Here is a 14,898-nt window from a genome sequence, read left to right on the forward strand (position 1 = left end):
TGACTTCTATGTTGTAGTTAGCCACTAACTGACTCACTTCTAATCAAGGGGTTGATCAATTTTTACTCGCCAGTTGATCGATAGTGTTAAGATGGCAATAGTTGTACCCTGGAATGGATTATTCAGATTTTTTATTTTAATTTTTTTAATGTGAAAATACTTTTGAACTCTGAAAAACTTGGAGGTAGAGCATCCCGAAACAAACTGTTTGCAATGTTAAAGTTTTCAGGTAAGAACGTGCCGTAGTCTGTCACTGATGCAATAGTAAAATGATTATTACAGTTCATATTTGAGTGAAAAGGACTTCTAGATCATAAGCATGACTTATATCAGAACATTTTCAGGACTGGAAAGTCACCACTTCAATGTGGGCCAGGCGCACACCCAGCTCGCCTACAAAGAGTTTCTGCGGTGTTGGCATTGTTTAACCCTATAAAGCCTGAACCATGAAATATATGAGAGAATATTCTGATTCTTTGTGAATAGAGTATTGGTCCTTTTGAACAAACAACATTTTTTGGGGTTGGGGGGTGATCAACAGGCTTAGATAAAGGCAACTGATTCTCTGTGGCGACCCCTGAAGGGAAACGCCGAAAGGAAAAGAAGAAGAAGAAGAACTTCCACACTTTTGATTTGTGTCATATTTGATACATCCGGTCACAATGCTTTAAATTTGTACATTTACAACAGTCAAAAATATAATAATAGACATATCAAACATATTAGTATTTCCAAAAATCAGAAAGAACATTTCCTACTATTAATAAGAATAGGTGCCTCTCCTTTCTCAATTGAGGCGATCTTGCAAGGTCGCTGGAAAAGCAGCTAGCTGGGTGATACCGCCCTCTAAGGGATTATCCGTGCAATGCATGTGTCAGATCATACACGTCAGGGTTTTAATGGGAAAAAAATATTATACTCATGAAATAGAGGGCTCAAAATGTCTTGTATTTAAATAGAATCCATTTGGCTTTATAGGGTTAAGTAAGCAAACAGGCGAGAGTGTTACTGCTGCTTCACCATGACAACGCGTGCTTACTAACAATACTCTGACAATTCCTGGCCGGGAAGTCGAGACCGCTGTGCTGATGCAACTTTCTATTCACCTGACCTGTGTAATTTCCCCTGTTTTTTACAAGCTCAAGAGGTTTGTGAAGGGTACCCATTTTGATGATAGCCGTGATGATAGGGCAGAGTGCATAAAAAGGCTGTGAAAGTAGACACCGAAGAGATTATTTTGAAGGGGAAAACTGACAAATCCTGGAACTTTCCTGACACACCTTGTATAAAATAAAGGAAAGATAGAAAGTACGGCAGTTACTGAGGGTGCCTTCTTGTGCTGTGTGATGTAACCTCAAAATGTCATAAGTCGGGTCCATCATAAACTGACTGAACCAAATCGAGGTTCATGTGAGCTGCCTCATGGGCTGTTAACTACGCCTGCCAAAGAAGAGGAAGAGCATTATGTCGTGAGAATTAAGGTTTTGGAGCTCAGGTTGGTCTCGGTGAGAGAGTGAACAACCTTACACCCAGGCTCGACAGAGCCCCCTCCCTTTGTTCAAGAGTCTTTCCTCATCTCATCACCACCTGTGTCGTTATCGGTTGCTCTTTGTCATTCAGCTTTTTCTCCTCAAAGCAGAGCTCCTAATTCCTGAAATCTTTCTTTTTTTTCACGTGGCTTTCCGAAGCCCTCAGTCCCCTTCCTCCCCCCCTCACCCTCCTGCCCTCCCTCTGTCTGTGAGGAGGCAAAACGAGCCACATTAGGAACACATGCAACAGGGTGCAGTTTCTGTGTCGCCGCCTCTTCTCTCCGACTGGTCTACAAGAGAGACGAGAAGAGCACCGGAGTGCAGCCGAGTGATCACTTCTGCTTTTTCTTTCCCCCCCTCTTCCCAACCACAAGATCAGATGCGGAGACAAAAGTGAAGGACTGAAAAGAAAGATTTCTCTTTCATCATTTCCTGGACAGAGGAGAGCACCCACTCAGAGAGTTTCTCAGTTGGCAGACGAGTTTGGAAGGAGATCAACATGCCACCTGTGGCACCAGTTTGACGAAGAAGGACTGCCCTACTTACCACATCACCGCATTTCGACACGAATGGCTTCCAAGAAGAAGTGGGCTGAGCGGAGGGAGACGCGCAAGGAGCAACCCTTCTCCACTCGCGATGATGCGTCCGTCGCATCAGGGGCGTCGGGGCCGGGGCGTCCCACCGCCAGGGGGCGTTTCTCCGAGTCTTGGAAGAGGCTGAGCTCCAGAGGGGGGTCCACCAAAAGAGGGGCACTGGGCTCTCAGCAGCCACCGGTAAGATGTTTTTCAGGACACGCTGGTCTCCATCTATTTTAAGATACATCAATCAGGCTGATGGGAGAGGAAAGGAGGACCCAGTGTTGTCAACTACAAGTGAGGGATTATGGGAATTTAGAAGACTAACTTCTTGATTAAAGTTAATGGTTGTATATGATAAAAATAATAATTATTCATTATTCACAGATAAATGAGCTTGTATGTTAATTTTGTGTAAATTTGTCTTAAAATTCTGTTTAAAATTTAGGATCCTTGTTCAAAATGGAAGCAGTTAACAATCAACAATCTTTATTGTCATTATGCAAGCATAACAAAATTTTATTCCAGCAGCTTTTGGCACAATTTCAAAAGGCACATAGTATAAAAACACCAATTTCCTGATGCGTTATAATCACTTTTTGACGAGTCATGTAAAACATTTAAGTACTGTGTACTAGTACTAGGTAATTTAGTTTCAGCTTTCCTGGCATTTCCTATCTATAACTTGAGCATCAGAGAGAATATTACAATCCCCTTCTCGTCAAACTCTTTGAGTTCCTGTCCCGCCCTTTCACTTCCGGGCTAAGTCCCACCCCTTCACTTCAGGTCCCCCGCCCGCTATGCCCAAATATGGACTTTCTATGATGTCATACTTCCGGTGGCTGAGAACATGTCCCAACATGTCCTATCACTACCTGTTTGAGAAAGTTTTCACTCAATCCTGCAAGATTAAAAGAAAACTCATTTTCAAAATCTGAGTATGATTTCTGGCAGTCACCAGTCTCCGTTAGAAACATACATCTGAGCTACATACAGTATAAACACAAATTCAATGTTTAGTCCGACAGATTTGTTTTGGCCTGTTTGGGACGTTTCTGGGCGGAGACTCGTTTTTACCTCCAGCCAACCCGCGTAGGCGAGCGACTATTTTATGCATTTGCAAATATCGCTGTGCGAACCCCCGTTCCTGATTGGTGGACTGGTTTCGCGGACGTGTTGTGCATTTGAGTTATGTGTCACTTCCGCATATGCAAATTCGGCTGTGCGAACCCCCACTCCTGATAGGTGGACTGGTTTCACGCTTGTTCCTGGTTGGCTGCTGTCCTCGGCTTCCTCGAGCAGTTGAATGTTGTGTTTACAAACAGCAACAGAAACCTGTCGGACAATACCTTTAACCATTTGGCCAATCATCCAAACATCCTTTACACACTTTAAAATCAAGTGAATATGAAACTGTGTTTTAGCTGAGGAATTAAACTGCCATAGCCATTTTGTAAGAACTGACATACCAACACTTATTGAATCCATTTTACATCACTGAATAGTGATGACTCCTTTTAGGATGACATGGATAATTCCGCAGTTTGCGCTACCACCTACATAACACCATATGTAATAAAAAATAATGCTGGACCACTTAACATTGTACTTAATAACTGTTACATATTTTTATGTGCACCCATATGCATAGCTAGTACAGTTTGCCTGGGTGTGGGAGGACGGAATGACATGTCTGCTTTGATACGTTTCCCTCAAAGTCAGCCTGACTGATGAGAAACCTCTGCTCTATTTTTGGAAATGATTACTTATATTTGTGAATGAAGGTAAGAGTGTCCAGAATTGGCTACTCACTGCCAATATTTATGTATTTGGGTTGTCAGCCAGTACGTGTGTCTGGAGGCACCTTAGGTTTACAAATATTTGGACTGTAAAGTTACATTAAGAGGATCATTGACAGCAGTGTGGGTAGGTGCTAAAGTTTTTGTCTTGTTGCATATTTTTCCTTGTGCTGCCAAAAAGAAACTAAGCTCGAGCTTGTGGGATTTGTGTTGCTTGGTTATGAGCAACAATATAGTACTGCCTTGCTGTGTGTGGAAAACTTTGGCGGTATAAAAAGTATATTTCAAAAGCAACCATTCTACTATCTATCTTCTCAAGGGATAATGTTATAGAAATGGTCTTACACAGCTTGTATAGCAGCACTGATGTACTGAAAAGAACCCATCACATCCATTGTTGTCTAAAAAAAGCTGGCAACACATGTGAGCAAACCTCACAGTGAAGAAAACTAATTGTGCTTTAAGAATAAAAACAACATTTTGTGTGTACTGCCTTAATCCTCTTAGACATGAAATTCACCAGAGGTGCACAGGTTGTTTTCAGAATCTCCTTTCACCCGTGCATGAAAACACCACAGAGCTGGTGGATTTAGACAGTTCGTGCTTCACCACATTTTGCTTGAGGGTGTCCCACTGGTGGTCAATTGCGTTTATGCCTGGAGGCTTTCACCTCCGTCAGCAAGTACATGTTGAACACTCTAAAAACAGTCAAAAATAACCCAACTATAGGTCAAAAATGGACCGATCCTCTACTTGAGTCTTTTTGACCAAACTTTGGGTCAATAAATGAGTCTTCTAGTGTAAAACAACTCATACATATTGGTCAGATCCTTTACTTGGGTCAATAAATTGGGTCATGTTGTATAAAACTACCCAGAAAGTTGGGTGAAATTGACCCATAAAGGGGATCAGTCCATTTTTGATCCATAATTGGGCTACTTTTGACCCAACTGTTTTTAGAGTGAATGAACTTCACTGCCGGCAGCACTCCTAGATCCCCAGACCATGACGACCACCACGTTTGGTGTCAGGAAAGACACAATTACAGTATCTTGATACGCCTAATTAGGGAGCTGCCACATGCAGGACATCACCATCTTAGCACAACATGTTGAGCTCATCACACCACAGGCCATTGCGGGAGTAATGCTTTCTCGACTTGCCTTCAGGACAGTGTTTGCAGGTTTTTCTCGAGAGCCAAATTCAGAAGCTTCCCTCTGGGTCAGATGCCATGCCGAAGAACTGCATCGTATGTGCACTGACAAACATACCTGACAGTTCTTCCCCCTTTGCAGCCATCTGTAACAATTTGATTTGTCAAGGTCATTTTTTTTTTTGCTATACAGTTAAATATCTAGTAGCCATTGAGAGAGAGTTGTGATGGACCGGTGGGCTATCACACAGTGAGAACCGTGCAAAAATAATGAAAGTATGTGGCTGAATGGATAATAGATTACCGCTTTAAAGGATTGTTCAGCAATTCAGAGTATCATTTATAGAGGCTAATTGATATTCACCGACATGATGTTGTCTCCCAACTGTAGAAATTTATTTCATCACTCATATCTGCAATGTAATTAGTTTGGTCATTTCCAAATGCAAACTTGTTTTGCTTTTGGCAGCAGCGAAGCAACTCATTTCAAGGGAAGATCTGTCGGACAAGAATTTGCAAACAGACAGTCAGCGATTTACAGCGGAATGTAGTGACGCAATTAGAAGCTAAAGAGGCAGATGTTCTCTCACACAACACACCCAGAACAGCAGCTCCAAACAAATGGCAATTTTATTCAGTGGCTGCTCGCAAAATGAGCCACTGTGTACTACCAGTGTTGTCCTATCAAGGGAAAGAAATGATGCCAATCCAGTAAACAAAATCTGAAAGAGTGATATTAGTATTCCACAAAGAGTGACTAGCCGTCTCATAAACAACATTACCCAATTAGTCTCAGGTGTATTATCGTCTCGCTCACATAGATGCCTTCCTTTTCCCATCAGGGAAAAAGGGTGTCAGTAACTATTACTATCTTAGTTACCTCAGTTTATTGACTATATTGATTTTGCACTCACATTAGTTAACAGCTGTGCCCATTTGATTGTCATTGCTTAACAAAATGGACAATTGGACACATGTAAATTCGATTGCGTAGTCTTACTGATGACTCTCAGTTGGTCTTATGTGCAGACGGCATCTTTTCCAACATTTAGTCTTCTCATAGATTCTGTTGCTTGATCTATATGTTATGTGCATGTTTATGTGCCAGAGGACTCGTGACTAATTTGTTATGTTCTGCTTGTTATTTTGCCATTTCACTATATTTCGAAAGTGTCTAGCCATTGTTGTGCAATTAATTGAATATAGATCGAAAAGGATTTGTAAATCATTGTATTCTATTTTCATTAGCATTTTACAAGATACCATCTTACCTTGGTTTTTGTAATAGTGAGCAACATTTTACCATTTTTTTCCTGCTGTTGTAAGAAACAAGTAACTTAATCAGTCAAAGCTTTAGGCTATACGTTGATCTATCTGTTAGGTTGCTGTTTGAACCACTGACCCCATGCTTCCGCAGTGCCTTACAAATTTGTTTGAAGGCACTGATTCTTAAAGCTACATAATTTCTACGTCCTACTTAAACCATAAGACTGGTGGATAGACTTTTCCCTCCATTTTGTAGGTATTTATAAGTTTTTTTTATGGTTGTTGTTTTGTTTTTGTTTGCTAGAGCATGCAGAAGGCTTTAAGGCAGCCTCTGAACGGAAGAGAACGGTTAAAGCAATGGTAGTTATTACAAAAATGGCCAGCAGGTGAGAGCAGAGTACAAGAGATCAACCAGGGCCATGTTGCAAAAAGCAGTTTTCCCCCACAGTTTTAAACTGATTTCAAAATAATGATTAAACCTAGCTACATTCTAATGCTAATTGCTGCAAAACGGAAGCCGAAGCTTATGAATGACTCGACTCTAATCTTTCTTTTGATAGGTTTAATGTTTTTATAGCAATAGACCACAATATTTTGTGGGCCTTGCAAAATCAGTCAAAATTCAGTGAGCGAAGGGGGTTGCTTCAGTGAAAATGGCTGGGAGTGAATGAGTTAAATGGAACAGCCATCATCCGTTCTCTGAACTTATCCCGGCGATGCGAAAAATGGTAGAAAGGTTCCATCTTTTACAGGAAGTGTACAAATGGGCACATGTATTTGTAGCATGTCTTCATTGATTGAAAATCCCCTGCAGATGACGAAGCCATCTGCTCAATGGGGCTAGCCTAAATTCGGCACTAACTCGGTCAACAAACCAGACTTGACAGATTTGAGTATCGTTTTCAGCTTGTGTTTGTCTGTTGTTTTGTGTGAACCGCCGTGTTGTGAGGACTCTCACCCTTGTGGCTCACCACCAGCCTAGTGTTGTTTGGCTGTCATCTTGTGTCACAGTTGGACCACAGTAACGGTGAAATCAGGCACTTTACCCACTGCCATCTCTCCCTTGGCACCCAAGCCCCACTTTCAACTCCGCCCTGGCCTATTTATCGCGCGTCCCTGTTGGTCTTGAGTCGATGGGGCTGCCTTGTGTCAAGAAATGAAAATCACCAATTATGTCACATTTTATTCAAAATAGTCGATAATAATTAGGTTGTCACAATGCATTATTCACTGGTATGCGTCCATTTCAAATGCCGATGTTTACAAAGCACACATTCATCGCACGTTCGGATGCTTGTTTTGCCAAGTGTCAGTGCTGATTATCGTGGTTGCAAATTAGATGTAGCCGCAAGCAGCTATTAAATAAAAACAAAACATTTGCCCATGGATCGTTGGTTAAATAAAAATAAACAAAGTCCTCATGCTACTAAAACAGTGCAACTGTGCTTTTGGTTGAGACTCTTATCAAGTAAATGACCTCTTCTGTTGACATCTTGCATACATTTATTGTTATCATGTTAAAGATTTGCTTCTGATGTTCCCAAGGAATACATAAATGTGCTCGGATCTTGATTTAATCTCAGCACAGTAGTCTACTTGATTAATTCTTGGTGGTTTCTATGGGAACAGATCATGGTACAGCATAAATTGGTGGAATACTACTGTGGATTTTAGTTCAACATATGCTATCGTGTTCTATCAAGTGTACTTTAGTGCAGTCATCAGCCAAATGTTGCCCTCATCAAAAATGTTTTGACCTTGAATTTTCATATCAGTGAACAACGGTGAAAAGAAATGGTCTTTTCTGTCAAGGAAAGATTCATCTAAAAGAGTTTCCACTACTCCTCGAACTGATATTTTGTTACATATAGCCTTTGGAGACTTCTTTAATATTATTGATTCCCTGATTAAAAACAATTGTCTGTGTGATTGTCCAACAAATGTTCCGGTAATGGCGAGTTTTGTCACTCGAGAGCATTTCACAGCTATAACCGTTTTTATTTTCCTGCCAGATAAGGTTTCTCTGGAATGGAAAGTAATTTTGTCGCACTAATTACACAGAGTTCCCCTGCTAGTGTCTTTTGTCCGTGGGCAAATTCTGTGTGTGTGCTGCTTCTGCAAAGGCAGTATGATACGAGGATAAAAGTTAAGCTACCTTTGCTGCTAGAATTCATCAGCGTGACACCCTGGATAAAAGAAGGTCTCAAAACGGCCTTTTTTATTCTTTGGTACTGAATGTACTTGAATGTATAGTCGCTGGAGTCATATTTTATTCTTTATAGCATTTTTTAAATATTTAGTTTTCAAGCCAGGCTTCTTCAACACTTGGAACAAACATAACAATCTATCTGAATGTTGGTCAGAAGACTTTTTGGAAGCACGAGCAAAGTCAATTAATTTGACTTTTCATTCCGTCATTAACGTCATTTAGTGCCCCCTTGTGGCTTTTACTTTGGGACTTGACAACATGAGCACATTGACCTGCGCAAACCAGGGTGTGAGATCTCAGTTTTGTTACAAATGGAGAATAACAGTTGCTGTTTGGCAGACATATGTGGGTGATGTGGCTCATCACTGCGGAGTAGTGCTAAATAGTACGCGTGTAGAGCAACAACAGCACAGATGGTCTGGTAATGGCGTTTGCTTGATGTCTCATTTCAGTTGAAAATGATCAGGACTTCTGGCAACAAACAGGCCTTGCCCGTTCACATGGAAATTAGATTTTTCAACTGGCAAAAAGGAATTGTTTCAGTAAACCTCAGTCAGTACGAAGACTCTCGGGATGGAAATCATTTTGGATGTTTTACATATAGGGATAGCTTGTCGCAACAGTTTTCCGGAATGTGGCTAGCCTTCCAGTTGCACTCTGTGGTGGATGTGTGCGCATCTGGCGTATGTCATTGTCTATGATGATTGCCACAGTAGAAATTGAGCAGAGTATTTTTCAGTAGATGACCCAATAAAGTCATTAGTTCTATCACAAGTCTGTAGTTCTCTTTTTTTGTCACGATGTCAACACTGTGTGCGTGTGTGTTATGTGGCAGGATTGTGGCACTGTAAGACGCCTATTGAAAATATCAGATTCAAAGTCATTGACGGAGTATCCACGTGGACGCCATAACGATAAACTTAAAATGTTTTTGTGTGGACGTTTGGTTCGATTGTCACCATAAATCCAGAGAGTTGTGACTGAGGGATTTAAATATTTTAATAGACTTTAGGGCTCAAAAATTGCGGGTTGTACCTTCTCTAAAGGTGGTGGTTTACTCTTAAACTGCCATTAACAAAACATTTATATTACTGACACACTGGTGTCAAACTCAAGTTTTACCACATTTTATGCGGTGCATTAAAGAAAAGAAAATGTTTCTACTTGATGTGACTTGCTCTTTTTGTTGTTGTTGTCACATGTATATGTATATATGTAATAATATGGCGTGGTGTATAATTTTCAAAGTCTTCTGAGGGAAACCAGAACTATGGTGTAGCCCGTGCCCAAAATTAGTTTGACACCCCTGTTCAGGCTGTTCTAAATCTACAATAATGTTCTATTATTCGAGTGTGTAGTTGGCATTCTTTGGCATCCTTTCCCATTCAGGCATTATTCACCGAATCAGTGGCACTCGTTAACTAAAGTGGCAGTGGCAGAACGATCATGCTCACCATCTATTAGTAAATTATTAGTGTCTAACAATGCACCGCACACTAATTAAAGGGAATTTAATTTACAAAGCAAAGGGAAGTGGAAAGACGTCATGTGGAGGTAGGCAGCATGTGGCAGGCAGCCAGGGAAAGGTGCATGCACGTGTGTGTAAAGTCCAAGTAATTGGCCCGTCTCTGTGGCATTCAAGCCACACCTTTCATCTCCAGTTCCTTCAGTGAGGTGCTGAGCTGAGTCATGACCTAAGACTGGACTACTGCTGGACTGACATGTAATCCGCTTAGCACGTTTCAGTAGATTGGACAAATACGATGGTTATTTGATGGCACTCATGTCGTATGTAAGGGGCTATTATTGACTTGACATCCGTAGCAACAATAACTTGGAAACAGCTCCTCGTGTCGTGAAGAGTTTGTATCAACGGCAAATGTGGTGGGAGGTGTTTTAATAGTGGGAAAACATGCATTTGGGGTGTGAAAATAAAAGTCACCGATTACTTGCGCGACACACATTAACAATGGTTTTGTGTTTTGTGCGGGTCCGTGTGAACAAGGATCATTTTGACCATGTTGTCATCTTGATACGTATGAAAACAACCCCCCCAAAGGGGGAAAAAACATGTTTACTAGGTCGTTGTTATGTAGACTTTGGCTAGAGAAATAAATGCATGAACAAGCAATTCTGTCAGCAGCAGAGTTTGGAGAGTTACATTGAAATCAAAGCAGCAGCAGACTTTTTCTTTCCTTGCTTATGACAGGCGTCGTCATGAAATCAGATGCATATATTTGCACATTTCTGTTCATATTGTGGATCTTGTTTGTTTGGGTCAGGCTGGGTTTTGTTGATCGGTCAAGTGTGTGGGTTGTGGGGCCTTGAATAAGAATCCATAGTGGTAAACATACCGTAGTGCTGTGTGATATGGACTAAACGTTGTGTCACGTTAGGTAATGTCATTTTCTATCCTGACTACAGTATGTATATATATATATACACATTTTTTTTCTTTTTTTTTTTGATTTTTTGATTTTGGGTGTTCATGTTTTTTTTTTTTTGTGTTCAGTGTTTTGTTTTGTGTTCCTTGTCTTTCCCCTCGTCTCGTTCGGTGTAACCACATCCGCCTGTGTGTCTTCCCCAGGTGTGTCTTGTCCAGTAATTAGTGTTGATGTATTTAGTCTGTTGTGTCTGTCCAGTCAGTGTGAGAGCATTGTCGATGTTATGTGTGGAGGTTCGTGTGTCTCGTCAAAGCTAAGCCTTTGTCACATCCAAGTTTTTGTCACAGCCAAGTCTCCGTCACAGCCAAGTTGTTTTTGTCACATCCAAGTTGTCTTCTTCACAGCCAAGCCGTTTTGTCACAGCCAAGTCATCTTTGTCACAGCCTCAGCCAAGTCATAGTCACTCCACAGCAAGTCAAGTCAAGGCAAATCAGGTCCTGTCACATCACGCTCGTTCCAGTCATGGCAACCAGTCTAGTCACGTCCTGTCCAGTCATGGTGACCAGTCTAGTCACGTCCTGTCCAGTCATGGCGACCAATTTAGTCACGTCCTGTCCAGTCATGGCGACCAATTTAGTCACGTCCTGTCCAGTCATGGGAACCAGTCCAGTCACATCCCGTCCAGCCATGGTTGCTCACCTTTTTCCCTATGTTTCATTAAATTTCCTCATATTGCACTTCATTCCTGTCTCACTGCCTTGCTTCCTTGCATTTGGGTCCATCATCCCTCAACCACTCACGTCCACCATGACATATGCTCAAAAAATTGATATGGGAATATATCGTTGCGGGCCTCTTGACAACACGTATGTATACAGAGGCTTCAGAATCGATATTGCACATCTATTCATAAAGTTTAACAGCACATCTCTGAAAGCTGCAACTTGACCAGGCAAGGTGCTCGCGGTAAACCGGAAGCGCTGCCAACATGAGAAGAAGAAAAATATTTTGCCATCCAGCATGATAAAAATAGCATTTGGGTATACATATGACTGTTTTCAAAAAAATATTGGAATACGTATCACCTTGAAGGTCACGTATCGGGATACGCGTCGTATCGTGATATACATCGTATCGTGATATAAATCGCATCGTGATATGCATTGTATCGTGAGGTTGTTGGAAATAGCCAGCACTAGTATTATTTGCGGTGAGGCAGAATGCCGTCTTAAAAGTGCATTTCTTCTCAGACGAAATAAGTGGCTTTTCGAATGGATTTGTCAGATTTCCAGCCTAGGCTCTGATCAAAGCTTTGTAATTGGAGTTTCTTCTTCTAATGTATTCTAATTAATTTGCAGGAGGCATTGGAGACACTCGATAGAGGGAAATGTCTCAGACATGCTCAGTCATGCTTTTCCCTCAGACAGCTGCCATTTAGACAGCTCCCATTCAATTTTTTAATGCAGAAATATGATTGCTCCCCTCCCTCCGTCCTTCTGCTGTCTTTGAAAAAAGTAACCTTCATTGATTTTTGCGGCAGCGGTTGGGAAATGCCAAAATCCCAAATCTGTCAAAAGTATGACTTCATTGTTCTCTCTTAGCAAGTATTAAGTTGAGAACTATGGATGGATGGGTGGGTGGATGTACTTTGTACTACAGACTGGCATGCAAGTGCTGTCAATTTCCGTAATAGTTGGTAGTTTAGTAGTTTGATCAAGTTTTTACTTGGGGTGGTTGATTATGGAATATGTATTTTTTTGAATGATTATTTTAAAGGGATGGGGCTATGAATAGAATTGTTGTATTATTTATTGAAGAACAATACTGCCAGGAGGACCTGTGCCATGGCAGAGGTCTGCATGAATTCAGCTCACCTTACCATAGCTGAGCCACATTGTTCTTGTTTAGACTGCAAACTAGTTGAGACTAAATCAACTATGCCGCTTCTGGTTGCATCTCAATTTAGCCTTAATTGCTTAAATACACAATTATGTACTCTAGCTGTGGTCTTTTCTTCTTGGAAGAAGATACAAACAAAAGTTGACAGTTTTTTTGTTTGTTTTTGGGACAGACCATTGTATTTGAACATGTTTTTTTTTTTCAACAACTTTAATGGAATACAGTGTGTCCTCGGCTTACAGTGCAAATACAGTGATACAGCTATAATTACAGTACATATGTATGGATGAAAAACACTTCCAGGACATGCGCTTAAACAAATGAAATGGTGGAAAGTGCGATGGTAATTTGTGCTGCATGATGACATTCGTACGCCAACCAGTGCAAACCAGTAAACTGTATGTTTGTAACATTCTATGTCTAGAACGTCATACACTGCCTGTATAAACAAGTGACTACAAGCATGTATTTCTAGTTACATTTGAAGAGAGAAAGTAGTACCACTTTCTCAATTGTATCACTCAGCTCTTGTCTTGCTGGGATGTAGAGGAAACTGGGCCTATGTGTTCTAGATTGAGCACTGTCTTTTTTTTTGTATTTGAACATTTGTGAATGGATGTCTCAGCCGCAGCTTTGAAGTCGAAGCGTCTGATGCTGTGAGCGCGATGCTTTGAGGCTTGCATGCTTGGTGTGGCAATAATCATCATTGCCATAAAAGCCATTACCAAATGCTTGGGCCCCACTGAGCTTTAGATATAGTTTTATTACCCCAAACGGCAAGCTGATTACAGTATACCCATGTTGCTATAGTGACCAGAAGGCTCCACTATGCACTATTACACTTGACTGGTTTCATCAACATACCTGATGTACATTTTATTTTCTAGGGATCCAAGTAAAGATACTATAGCAAACAGCAAAGCTTGGCATACCCTGTCCGGCTTTCGATGTATACTTTCACACTACACGTCAAAACTACACAGCAAAATTGTTAATTCAAAACCTACAGTTAAATTTAACACCTTAAAAATGTCTATATATAGTTAAAATTACCTTTTTGAAAGTTTTTTTTTTTTACACTGAGATGGGGGTAAAACAACTCTGATGGTAGTTGAAATTTAATACTAGTCAACACTGGCCAATGTTGATTTTACACTAGTGTGTGACGTCTTCGTTGTCGACAAGTGCGTAAGCGGAGATTCGTTAAACTAACTGAAAGTGTTAGTAAATTACACTCAGGGAGTTAAAATCAACTCCCAAAAAATGTAATTCTTAACTTTTAACACTCCAATTTTTGCTGTGTAATGATTTGAAGGGATTGACCTCGACATTCCAACTGAGAGGCATGATAATAACCTGTACAAAAAATCTGAAGAAAGACGTGTTTCCATGATTCTCGCATGCTGTCAATCTTTATTGAGCAAGAAGTCTTATTGGTACAGTTGATCAGTTTTCTAATAGTAAAAATGGATCCGATTGTGGCATGCAAGACGCTCCAGCACTTTTACTTGGATTGATCTCATGCTGCCAACAATGTCTGCTCCTGGCTTTCACCCCTCGTTGTTTTTTGGGACCCCCCCATCTTCTACCCAGTTTAGCACGTTTGCCTGCCCCTGTGGCTATTTGTTATTTTGCTACAACGACAATGTAGTGTGGGTTTCCCTTCCTGCTATCTGTGGATTAGAAAGTATTACATGGCCCCAAACTCCTTCCCCAATCTTCAAAGACTTTTTTTTATCTGAACTTTGAAGTTTACTGGCCTCTAAACCTCTTCCCAATCTCAATTTAACGTATATTCCAACTAATCCTGTGGTCAGGTGCACTGCATTTGGTTGCCTTTGTAACAGAATGCATTTCAAATGGATTTGAACCTGATGGGTGGCATAACGAAGCCTCACGGGCCCAAAGATGGAGTGAAATGAGTGACTGTTCATTCGAGTGCTTTCTGACACTGAGCCATGTCTGTATTGCTCTGTTGACTCAGAAGATTAGCTTGGCAAGCACTAAAGCTAATCTCGCAGTTATAGATTTGTGCGAGCGTGTGTGTGTGTGTGTGCATGTGTGTATATTGTGTGGTGTGTCGT

The 14,898-nt window shown here is 41.0% G+C and overlaps 1 protein-coding gene across 1 annotated transcript in view; it reads left to right on the forward strand.

Moving 5' to 3' along the window:
- trpm3 (transient receptor potential cation channel, subfamily M, member 3) overlaps nt 1-14,898 on the forward strand; it is a 152,519-nt gene that overhangs the window by 15,399 nt on the left and 122,222 nt on the right. Inside the window, 1 exon segment of the mRNA XM_086075100.1 lies at nt 1,904-2,302. Within this exon segment, the coding sequence (XP_085931226.1) occupies nt 1,904-2,302 (399 nt within the window).

The sequence above is a fragment of the Leptonotus elevatus genome, chromosome 5 (assembly GCF_054856555.1).
Source record: "Leptonotus elevatus isolate MCC_2025b chromosome 5, RoL_Lele_1.0, whole genome shotgun sequence".
NCBI lineage: Eukaryota > Metazoa > Chordata > Actinopteri > Syngnathiformes > Syngnathidae > Leptonotus > Leptonotus elevatus.